The sequence below is a fragment of the Salmo salar genome, chromosome 02 (assembly GCF_965601325.2).
Source record: "Salmo salar chromosome 02, fSalSal1, whole genome shotgun sequence".
Taxonomy (NCBI): Eukaryota; Metazoa; Chordata; class Actinopteri; order Salmoniformes; family Salmonidae; genus Salmo; species Salmo salar.
Genome location: NC_138292.1, coordinates 43,647,108 through 43,659,425, shown reverse-complemented (window position 1 = coordinate 43,659,425; position 12,318 = coordinate 43,647,108). Strand labels below are relative to the sequence as shown.

Here is a 12,318-nt window from a genome sequence, read left to right as displayed (position 1 = left end):
TCCTGCAGCAAAGCCCCCCCACAACATGATACTGCCACCCCCGTGCTTCACAGTTGGGATGGTGTTCTTCGGCTTGCAAGCCTCCCCCTTTTTCCTCCAAACATAACCATGGTCATTATGGCCAAACATTTCTATTTTTGTTTCATCAGACCAGAGGATGTCTTCAAAAAGTACAATATTTGTTCCCATGTGCAGTTGCAAACCGTAGTCTGGCTTTTTTATGGCGGTTTTGAAGCAGTGGCTTCTTCCATGCTGAGCGGCTTTTCAGGTTATGATGATATAGGACTCGTTTTACTGTGGATATAGATACTTTTGTACCTGTTTCCTCCAGCATCTTCACAAGGTCCTTTGCTGTTGTTCTGGGATGATTTGCACTTTTCGCACCAAAGTACGTTCATCTCTAGGAGACAGAACGCGTCTCCTTCCTGAGCGGTATGACGGCTGTGTGGTCCCATGGTGTTTGTACTTGCGTACTATTGTTTGTACTGATGAACGTGGTACCCCCAAGCGTTTGGAAATTGCTCCCAAGGATGAACCAGACTTGTGGAAGTCTACAATTTTTTTTCTGAGGTCTTGGCTGATTTCTTTTGATTTTCCCATGATGTCAAGCAAAGAGGCACTGAGTTTGAAGGTAAGCCTTGAAATACATCCACAGGTACACCTCCAATTGACTTAAATGATGTCAATTAGCCTATCAGAAGCTTCTAAAGCCATGACATCATTTTCTGGAATTTTCCAAGCTGTTTAAAGGCACAGTCAACTTAGTGTATGTAAACTTCTGACCCACTGGAATTGTGATTCAGTGAATTATAAGTGAAATAATCTGTCTGTAAACAATTGTTGGAAAAATTACTTATGTCATGCACAAAGTAGGTGTCCTAACCGACTTGCCAAAACTATAGTACGTTAAAAAGAAATTTGTGGAGTGGTTGAAAAATGACTTTTAATGACGCCAACCTAAGTGTACGTGAACTTCCGACTTCAACTGTATGTACTTCCATACAAAATGAACACACAATCACAAATGCATGACTGTTAACAAGAACTGCTTTGAGATTTATTTTACAATTGAGAAAAAACAAAATGAAACAAACTAATCGGTGCTAGAAATATTTTTTTTTTTTACAATATCATTGATAAAACATTGAAATGTATAGTCATTGTGCATCGCTTAATTCTTTTTCACACCATATCATGCATCAAATTGGATGCAAGTATAATTCAAATCATTTCTGTAAACCAAGCCAAAGAAGCTAAATTCTTATTTCTTAAAAAATGACATTTTTGTGGATCTACAGTATATATCTATATACACAATTTTTTTAAACATTATTTATTATTTTTTTTAATATAAAATGATGATATAAAAGTTAAAGAATGCACACACCTTTAAGAACAAAGAATGTTGAGCTATTGCAAATGGCAAGATATGTCTTATGGAGTATGACATTTCACTGCGAGTCATTTACATGTAAAGGACTGTTCTTTTTATGGTTGAATTCAAAGCGGTAAAATTTTAAAAGAGGAGTTGGTAACAAACCATATAATTGGAAAATTACTGTAAGTGATACTTCACATAAAAATGTTTTTTTTTTAGCAAACTTGCATACTGTACGGCCATTCATTTTCACTGACTGATATGTAACCGGAAGCAGCATTTCAATTACTCTGAATGTTTACATTATCTGTTTATTTTTGTAATACACTGACAGATTTCTGAGCAGGCCATTCATTATCAAAGATGTTGCAGTGTGACAAGAACTGAGAGAAGAAAATAATTTATCTTTCAAATTAAAACAGATTTTGACAAATGCAGAATATCTTAAAACATGTTCTCTTTACAAATAAAATCTTAAACGTCTATAAGGTGCTACTTCAGTCTTTCAAGGGGTTCTTCCATTCTTTTGGTGTGTACAATGAATGTTCACCTTCTTCATATCAAGTATTGTACAGTTTTCTTTTCCCCTTAATTCATTTTCACCACTTTAGTCACCATTGAAACAGTAGTCGTTTTTTTTGTCATGAAAAGATACAAAAAAACGTGTGTTTAACGTTGGTTCACTAAAATACATGCACAGATCAGACAAATAGCATATAAATACATTACAAAATAAGTGTTAAAAAAGCTTGGCAAAAAAAATCTAATAAGACATGGTCCAGTCAGGCAGTATCACAACAAAAAAATAAGACTGATTCTGGCAGCTCAGTTCGGCCCAGTGCAGTAACTGTGAACAATGTTATTTTAGTGCAATGAAATTCTGGTCAGTTACACAGCCGTCTTTCTGTCTGTTTTTATCTGTCTCTTCCCTCAGCTCCAGACCCCTCTACTACTTCTCCAGTTTCTCAAGAGCAGTGACGAACACCAGGTGATCTTCTGGTGACTTGCCATGGGTCTTGCTGAGGTGCAGTTTGACCGCGTGCTTGCTGACGAATGTCCGATTGCAAAGCCTGCACTGGTAAACTGAGCCAGTGTCATCGTCTGGTGCGGTCAGAGATGCCAGGGTGCTGCCAAAAGTCATTTTGTCTGTGATCACCTTGGAGGCAGCCTGCTGCTCCCGTAGGTGCTCATTGGACAGCTTGGACAGGTCCTTCAAGCTGAAGCCCAGGTGAGACTCCAGGTGGCCGATGTAGGCGGACGCAGTCCTGAACTGCGAGGCACAGTCACCGCAGAGGAACACAGGCTGGCAGGAGTCCATGTTCTTCAGGAACTTGGTCCCGCCAGTCCGCCGGAGCTGGTACTTGACGTTGGCCAGCCAGTGAGAGATGGTGGTCATGGAGAGGCCTGTGAACTTGCAGATGTGGACCCGCTCTTGGGGGCCAAGGTCCGTCATGGCGTAGCGGCCCTCCGGGGTCTCCCGCAGACTAGAGCAGAACTGAGCCTGGAGGATGAGGAGGTGCTGGGGGTTCCAGTTGGACTGCCGCCCTTTCCTCTTCTGGACCGGGGAGAGGTCATCCAGAGCATCCTCGAACGCACTGCCGTCTGCGTCTGACTTCTCTGAGATGGATGACGGGGTGGAGGACTTGGGTGTCAGCCTGCCTGTAAGGTTCTTCACCATGTCTGAGATGTCCATCAAAGCATTCTCTCTCAGAGGAGAAGAAATGTCAGACAGAGACAGGCTTGACATTATGGGTTTGTTACCATTTATGCTGCTGTTGCTGTTGATGACAGTGCTGCTGTTGCTGTTGTTGTTGTTGCTGTTGTTGTTGTTGCTGTTGCTGTTTTTGGACTTCCTCAGGTCCATAGGCTGGTCGTTGCTCTCGTACTGATAGTAGCAGTTGATGGGCTCGGGTTGCTTGGCTTGAGTCTGGTTGAAGGCCGGTTTCTCCATCATGCTGTTGCTGATCTTGTAGAGCATGGCCAGCGGGTCGCCCGCAGGGCTGACGGACTTGGAGGCCTTGCCCAGGTGGTTGTTCATGATTGACTGAAGTGCGCTGAGGGGGTTGATGAAAGGCCTCTCTGGTGAGTGATCAGTGATGATGCCCAAGCTGTTGGTGCCATTGGTGATGGGTGACGGGCGAGTCTCTGGGCCGTTCTTTGAATGGCTGTGGTGGTTGTCTACCAGGCTCTCTTTGGGCTCCTTTTTGCAGACCAGCTCTGACTCTACATTTCCAGGGCTGCTGTTCCTCACGAGGGGCTTCCCGACGGTGAGGTCATTGGGTGCTGAGTGGTGGTCCCTCTGCTCTTTCAGTACAGGAGACGGCGACTTGAGGGAGGATGGATGCCTGTGGCGGTCCAAGCTGACCATCTTCTCCTCTTTCTTCACAGCAGCAGCAACAGCTTTCCTTGTGACCTTCTCCACCAGCTCTTCCATGGCAGTAACATTGCTCCTGAGAGAGGGCGGAGATGCAGGGCTCCTAGGGGAGTGGATCACTGAGCCGGAGTCCTGGGTCACCAGCCCGCGGAGCCCGCTGTTGAACACCGGCTGGATCTGCACACTCTGGACCGAGGAGTGCAGTGCTGCATGCTTCATGTGGCCCTGGAGCTGGTAAGCAGCGTGGATGCTGGGGTAGCCACCACCCCACTGAGGCGTGCCCGTCTGGGCCTTGCTGATGGCACTGGACACAGTGTTCTCCAGGGACTTGAGGATGTCCAAACCTCCTTTAGGAGCCTCCTCCAGGTCCTCCTCTGTCAGATACTTATACGACCCAGCGTTCACCTCAGTCTTCTCACCTGGCTCTTCCTTCTCCTCTTTGATCTTTTTCTCCCTGGGTTCGCTCGCCTCCATCCTCTCGTCTCCCGGTTCTCTCTTTTCGTCAGAGCCGCAGGAGAGTGCAGGGGAGACAGGCTGAGATTTGACACTGGGGATGGGAAGCCTGTTGGTGGTGGGTGGCAGAGGGATGGATTGGATCTTCTCCTCCACCACTGAGTCAAACACTAGCTGCTTGCCCTTTTTTGAGGCAGAGTTGGTGACCTTGAGGAAGTGGCCCGTGACCATCATGTGGGCAGTCAGCTGCTGCAGTGTATCGTGGGAGCTCCCGCACTCCATGCACTTCAGGATCTGAGCCTTGCGAGCCTCGAACTGCCAAGTGTAGCTGGCACCGTTCTGATAGCCGTAGCGGTTGTTGGGTGTGACATAGGGGTTTGTCGTGGACTTGGGGTCTTTCCCAATGTCCCCTTGGGGCATGTGGCCACCGCTACCATGTACAGAGTCTGGGGAGCATGGGGATACCAGGGCGTCCTGGAGGGCTCTTTTTTTGGCAGAGGGCATCAGTTTAGTGGCCAGGGCTGGCACCGGTTCTTTGAGAGGCACTTTCTGGTAATGCTTGGTCTTGATCATGTGGACGCTCAGGTCCTGCAGAGACTCGAAGGAGTGGCCGCAGTACATGCACTTGAGCACCTTCTGAGCGTCCTCTTTGCCCTCCATCTCCATCAGGGAGCGCTTGCGGGGCTTGGACCAGCGCTTGCCCCGCTCTTCCTCCTTGTCCTTGTTGTCGTCACGGTAGTGGCCCGACTCGTTCATGTGGACCGTGAGCCCCACCAGCGTGTCGTAGGCGCCGCTGCAGTCTTTGCACCGGAACTTGCTGGCGCCGGTGAAGACTGAGCCGTAGAGCTTGTTGTTCTGGCGGTAGAGCTGCACCGTGCTGAACAGGCTGGGCTCAGGCAGCAGTTGGTAAGGGGTATGCTGGAGGGTCTTAGCCAAGGCTGCCTGGTGCCAGTCATAGGCCACAGCCCCACCGTTACAAGCACCACCACCGCCACTGCTGGTGCCACTGTTGCTACTGATGGAGTTAGCCGCGGTGCCGTTAGAGCTGCCACTGCTTGTGTGGTGGTTGGCGGTGGCGGTACTTCTTCTCCCATTGTGGTGGTGGCTGCTAGCATTGCTGTTCTCACTATTGTTGTTGTTGTGTGTGGTGGTAGTGGTGGGGCTGGTGGCGGTGGGGATGGGGATGGGGATGGCGCCAGCAGTAGCCGGCGTGGCTTTCATGATGTCCATGGCAATGCTGGACCAGGAGGCATCTGAGATCAGGTTTGCATAGACAGCTTTCATCTGAGCCAGGCTGTCCCTCAGGGAGAGGCCATTGTTCAGTCCAGAGGGGAGGGGGGCTTCCTCCCTCTCATGGCCATCCCTGGAGGAGGTGCTCTTGAAGTCTGTGAGCCGGTCGCTGGCATCGCTGAGCGGGGAGCCATAACCAGCGTCTGGGTTGGTGCCGTTGCTGAGTGGAGAAGCCCGGTAGCTGGGCGGCTGCCCTCCATCCTCTTCCTCGTTGCAAAGGTACGCAGTGTCCTCCCCGTTCAGTGACAGCCCGTCATCCTGCAGGTGTTCCTCATCGACTGCTCCTGCCTTATACTCGTCCTCTGGTGAGTAAGCTGGAAGAGAGAGCGGTAGAGAAAAGGGGAAAAGGAGGTCAACAAAGTGAAATAAAAGATTTACAATGCACTAACACAACCACTGACAAAACCTAGTGATGAATAATCTGTGGCAGGAAATATGGGCTTTTATCTGTGTGTGTGTGTGTGTGTGTGTGTGTGTGTGTGTGTGTGTGTGTGTGTGTGTGTGTGTGTGTGTGTGTGTGTGTGTGCGTGTGTGCGTGTGCGTGTGTGCATGTCTTTGAGTGTCAGTGGTGAAGAAATCTAGTTTCATAGAGAAAAAAGACACTAAAGTGTTGACATTTTCTTTCTTTACTCCCTATTTCATTGCCCATGCCTCCTGTTCCCTAGGATATCGCTAACTGCGTGGCCTTGTTAGCCAGCTGCTTGACTCTCCTCCTTTCCTTCTCCCTCATGCCTTATCTCTACACCCAATCATTCACACACACACACACACACACACACACACACACACACACACACACACACACACACACACACACACACACACACACACACACACACACACACACACACACACACACACACACACACACACACACGCATTTCACTTTATTTAGTCATTCACATGGTGAGCTTACGCAACCAATCAGGAGGGAGGGAAACAAAACACTCATTCTGGGATGTTGCAGAATCTCCTTCACCCACACTCATGTGCCAAAGGCCACTCTCACTGAGTTAACAAATACAACTCTATTAAATACCAGACAGTATTGTCAAGTCACCTCTACAATGTCAAATAGGGGAGTGACACCCCTTGACTGTCTCTGTTATGTTTGACAGCGTTATTGAGAGGCGGACGTGGGTATGGGTCATACTATACATGGCGTTCTGTATTATTTGCCTTGACACATACAGCATGTAAACAACTTATCGTCAAAAACACAGGGGATGAAACTAAAGAATTCACAGGGTAGACAACATAACGTAACAGGTACGAGAGAGAGAGAGAGAGAGAGAGAGAGAGAGAGAGAGAGAGAGAGAGAGCAAGGGAGAGAGAGTAAGGGCAAGAATATGGGAAAATATTGTGAGGGTGTCTGCGAGCAAGTAGAATGTCGGGGGGGGACAGAGTAAAAAGAGGTGGAGAGAGGGAGCGAGAGACGGAGCAAGGGAGGGAGACAGGAAAGACGGCCCCCTCAGTTCTCCCTTTATCTCCTTCCTCCATGGTGAGATGTGTGTCCCAGATGCCAGCATCAGTCTCTCCTGATGAAACAGATGTGCTGTCAGCTTCAAACAGCACGCTAACCTGTCATATCATAATCTAAGTGGACATAATACCTGCTATATGTACACTGGCACCATTTACTGCTGCCTGAGAGGAGACGGGAGGGAAAAAAGGCTAGCAACTGCATACGGAAGTGTGTGTGTGTGTGTGCACATGCGTGTGTTTGCGTGTGTGTGTGTGCCTGCATTGGTGTGTGCCATTCGCATGTTCTCATACATGTACGCTTTAACACGGTAGCTTTCGACATAAAGGCCCTAACGTTGTCTATGGGTTTGTATTTTCTGTCTATGACTGATAGGCCCTTCTCTCCAAAACGAGCCACATACTGTATTCTCCTCATTCTCTTGATTCCTGACAGGATCTGGAGGGAAACGAGCGCAGCACAGGAGAACCTGGCTGTGTTTCAATCCCACTGACAGACAGAAGCTGAGACAGTTCCTAAAACTCTGAAAATCCCTAACACAGCAGATTAGCATTAGCTGTATACTGTACAAACTCTAACTGTAAGACATGTCCCCGTTATTATGCCAGCCTTCCCCTCACCAACAGCCAACCTGTGCTTGAAAAGAAAGAGGACTATGAAATCATACAGTAAAATGGCTATTCAGTCGTCACTAGCCTCTGATCAGTTCCAGTGAACTCATGTGAATTACCCATGTGAATAACTGTCCACATCATCGGTGCCAAAAACTGCATTTTGGCAGCCCCACAAATCTACGGAATGAAAGGGTGAATGGAACGGAAGAAAAATATCTGTGAGTGAATGACAAAATACAGACAGGGAGGGGAGGGGCAGGAAATGGTGAACGACAGGACGTGAAGGAAACCCTTTGACGATAGCTGTCAATCAATGCTTATCCCCTCATGTTGTCATGGAAACAACATAGAGAGCCTGCAGACAAAATAACGACCTAAAACATCTGTAAAATCACAGGTTGGAAAGTGGAAGGCTTCAGAAACCATGAATATGGGATCTCATGATGAAACCCATCAAAAAATTAGGCCTAGGAAGAGAATTGCGAAACATAATATCTATAGATTTTGATGCTGTGATTAAATTGCAAGCAGATGACAACACCCCCCCCCCCCCCCCCAAAAAAAAAATAAATAAACAAAAATAGGACAGCTTTATCAGTTCAGCCATTCATGAAACCCGATCGAACACAACGACTCAAAATCCTGGTGACCGAATCCCGCCTCCTCAATGTGTCCTACACCTAAACGCACATATGAGGGGAGACGGGCGTGAGGGGAGGGGTTGGGCGTGCCGTCTCCGGTGGTTTAGCTTGCCGAGCGGGTGATGGCTGTGAGCGGGGCCATCTGCACGGGCGTAAAGGCGCCTGTCACTTCTGCTCCGGGACGCCTCGCCGTCAAGGGGACAGGTGGTGGCGCGGCCAGGATGTGTCCGAGGCCTGTGCTGTCACAAACGGCCGGGATCAAGCCACGCCATGTCACCCCCAACACACACACGAAACGTCACGCCATTTCTGGGCACCACACACGTACACATAATAAACATCATCAACATCACGGAGGATCTACATTGTTTTGAAAAAAAGTGGTTAGTGGACAGTCCATCTATATTACGCGCAACAAACTCCACTATCAGTAACATGCCTACTGCACGTCTGTGGACATGTAACAGGGAAGCCTTAACTGTTACCAAACAAAGTAAACCCTAGTTTCGTCTCACGTTAGGGGGTTTCCAGATGTGTGTAGTCTTGTCGGAGAGTAGACGGACAGACAGACAGAGCGACAGAGACAGAGAGACACGGGTTTAGACGGTGTTATGATTAATGAGTCTAGGATGACTGTGTTCCTTTTCACTCTGTACTGTCTCAACATAATGCTAGGGCTGGAGGTGACACACACACACACACACACTAGTCTGTTTCATTTAATTTGGGGAATGATGACAAATGAAATGTAATCACATGCACATCAGCGTTTTAGCAGAGAGTAGCTCGGCGTCATATCACTTCTTCTCAAACTTTGGCATCTCGGTCTGGCCTTTCCATTTTGTGTTTTTGTTGTCTTTCCGAATTCTGCTAGTTGTTAAATCAATAAATCTCTCTGTCAGGCTGGCGGTGCCTCACCATTTGGCCGCAGTCAAACCCAAACAAAACAGATAAGAACAGCAGAAAGGTGATGAAACGAGAGAGGGAGAGAGAGGGAGAGAACGGGGAATGAGACCAGTCAGTTACTCCGCCATCCGATCCCATTTCCCGTCCCCAACACCCCTCCTATTTCCTTACACACATCTCTCTATTTATCTGATGTGATTTTGGGAAGAGGGGTGCAATCACCGCAGTCATTTGCGCCACTAATGTCCAATCCCGGCCCCCTTCACTCATGCGATTTAGGCTGGTGTTGGAGTGGGGGTATGGGGAGCTGGGAGGGAGGTGGGGGCCAGGGCCATTTATCCCACGCTCTAATGGGAAACTGGCAGTCTTATTCCTTCCCCTACATTCTGTTTGTCACCACACTCCTCCATTACAGTCCTCTCAGCCCTGATGGCTTTGGACAGGAGCTGATCAAAAAGCCATCGCTTGACCTACGCTCCATGGCAGCCCGGCGAGACGACTCGCGCCAGCCAGAGAGAGAGAGGGATGAGATAGAGAAGGGGGGGGGGGGGGGGGGGGGGGTAGTATGAGTGTATGTGAAGGGGATGAGGAGGACGGGTGGGGGGGGGTGATAGCTCCTCGGACCAGGACAAGAGGGGAGGGGGTTGTAAATAAAATGACATTATTATTTATTCTGTCCCATCATGTAGATAACCCAATTATGGTAATGTCTGCTGCCGGTCCGCCGTGTCAGAGAGAGCGAGAGCAGACAGAGAGCATGCTGGGTTGTGGGTTCCTCTGGAGCGGCTAACGTGAGAGAGCAGTGGTCTGCCTGCATGTCGGTCTGCCCACCGAGGCCCTGCCCTCCCTCCCCTGACAGTACACACTTAGAAAAAAGGGTTCCAAATGGGTTCTTTGGCTGTCCCCATAGGAGAACCCTTTTTGGTTCAAGGTAGAACTATTTTGGGTTCCGTGTAGAATTTTCTGGGGAAAGGGTTCCATATGGAAGCCAATATGTTTTTTATTTTTTTTATTTCACCTTTATTTAACCAGGTAGGCTAGTTGAGAACAAGTTCTCATTTACAACTGCGACCTGGCCAAGATAAAGCAAAGCAGTGTGACACAAACAACAACACAGAGATGGAATAAACAAACATACAGTCAATAACACAATATATATATCTTTTTTTAAAGTCTATGTACAGTGTGTGCAAATGAGGTAAGATAAGGAAGGTAAGGCAATAAATAGGTCATAGTGGCGAAATAACTACAATTTAGCCATTTAAACACTGGAGTGATAGATGTGCAGAAGATGAATGTGCAAGTAGAGATACTGGGGTGCAAAGGAGCAAAAACATGAATAACAGTATGGGGATGAGGTAGTTGGATGGGCTATTTACAGATGGGCTATGTACAGGTGCAGTGATCTGTGAGCTGCTCTGACAGCTGGTGCTTAAAGTTAGTGAGGGAGATATGAGTCTCCAGCTTCAGTGATTTTTGCAATTCTTTCCAGTCATTGGCAGCAGAGAACTGGAAGGAAAGGCGGCCAAAGGAGGAATTGGCTTTGGGGGTTACCAGTGAAATATACCTGCTGGAGCGCATGCTACGAGTGGGTGCTGCTATGGTGACCAGTGAGCTGAGATAAGGCGGGGCTTTACCTAGCAAAGACTTATAGATGACCTGGAGCCAGTGGGTTTGGCGACGAATATGAAGCGAGGGCCAGCCAACGAGAGCATACAGGTCACAGTGGTGGGTAGTATATGGGGCTTTGGTGACAAAACGGATGGCACTGTGATAGACTGCATCCAATTTGCTGAGTAGAATGTTGGAGGCTATTTTGTAAACGACACTGCCGAAGTCAAGGATCGGTAGGATAGTCAGTTTTATGAGGGTATGTTTGACAGCACGAGTGAAGGATGCTTTGTTGCGAAATAGAAAGCCAGTCTGAGTCTGGAAGGAGAGTTTACAGTCTAACCAGACACCTAGGTATTTGAAGTTGTCCACATATTCTAAGTCAGAACCGTCCAGAGTAGTGATTCTGGGCGGGCAGGCAGGTCCGGGCAGCGATCGGTTGAAAAGCATGCATTTAGTTTTACTTGCATTTAAGAGCAGTTGGAGGCCACGGAAGGAGAGTTGTATGGCATTGAAGCTCGTCTGGAGGTTAGTTAACACAGAAGGGCCAGAAGTATACAGAATGGTGTCGTCTGCGTAGAGGTGGATCAGAGAATCACCAGCAGCAAGAGCAACATCGTTGATGTATACAGAGAAAAGAGTCGGCCCGAGAATTGAACCCTGTGGCACCCCCGTAGAGACTGACAGAGGTCCGGACAACAGGCCCTCCGATTTGACACACTGAAATCTATCTGAGAAGTAGTTGGTTAACCAGGCGAGGCAGTCATTTGTGAAACCAAGGCTGTTGAGTCTGCCGATAATAATGTGGTGATTGACAGAGTTGAAAGCCTTGGCCAGCTAGATGAATACAGCTGCACAGTACTGTCTCTTATCAATGGCGGTTATGATATAGTTTAGGACCTTGAGCGTGGCTGAGGGGCACCTATGACCAGCTCGGAAACCAGATTGCATAGATGAGAAGGTACGGTGGGATTCGAAATGGTCGGTGATCTGTTTGTTAACTTGGCTTTCGAAGACCTTAGAAAGGCAGGGTAGAATAGATATAGGTCTGTAGCAGTTTGGGTCTAGAGTGTCTCCCCCTTTGAAGAGGGGGATGACCGCAGCAGCTTTCCAATCTTTGGGGATCTCAGACGATACAAAAGAGAGGTTGAACAGGCTAGTAATAGGGGTTGCAACAATTTCAGCTGCTCATTTTAGAAAGAGAGGGTCCAGATTGTCTAGCCCTGCTGATTTGTAGGAGTCCAGATTTTGCGATCTTTCAGAGCATCAGCTATCTGGATTTGGGTAAAGGAGAAATGGGGGAGGCCTGGGCAAGTTGCTGTGGGGGGTGCAGGGCTGTTGACCAGGGTAGGGGTGGCCAGGTGGAAAGCATGGCCAGCCGTAGAAAAATTCTTCTTGAAATTCTCAATTATTGTGGATTTATCGGTGGTGACAGTGTTTCCTAGCGTCAGTGCAGTGGGCAGCTGGGAGGAGGTGCTCTTATTTTCCATGGACTTTACAGTGTCCCAGAACATTTTGGAGTTTGTGCTGCAGGATGAACATTTCTGTTTGAAAAAGCTAGCCTTTGC

At 48.1% G+C, this 12,318-nt stretch overlaps 1 protein-coding gene across 2 annotated transcripts in view; it reads right to left on the bottom strand.

Moving 5' to 3' along the window:
- Positions 1-1,029: 1,029 nt before the first annotated feature.
- The window catches only part of LOC106583507 (teashirt homolog 1), a 37,725-nt gene continuing 26,436 nt past the window's right edge, over positions 1,030-12,318 (bottom strand). For both annotated transcript variants that reach the window (XM_014167782.3, XM_014167773.3), the window contains exon 3: positions 1,030-5,809. In XM_014167782.3, the coding sequence (XP_014023257.3) occupies positions 2,328-5,809 (3,482 nt within the window). In that variant the 3' untranslated portion in view covers positions 1,030-2,327. The remainder of the gene's footprint in view (positions 5,810-12,318) is intronic.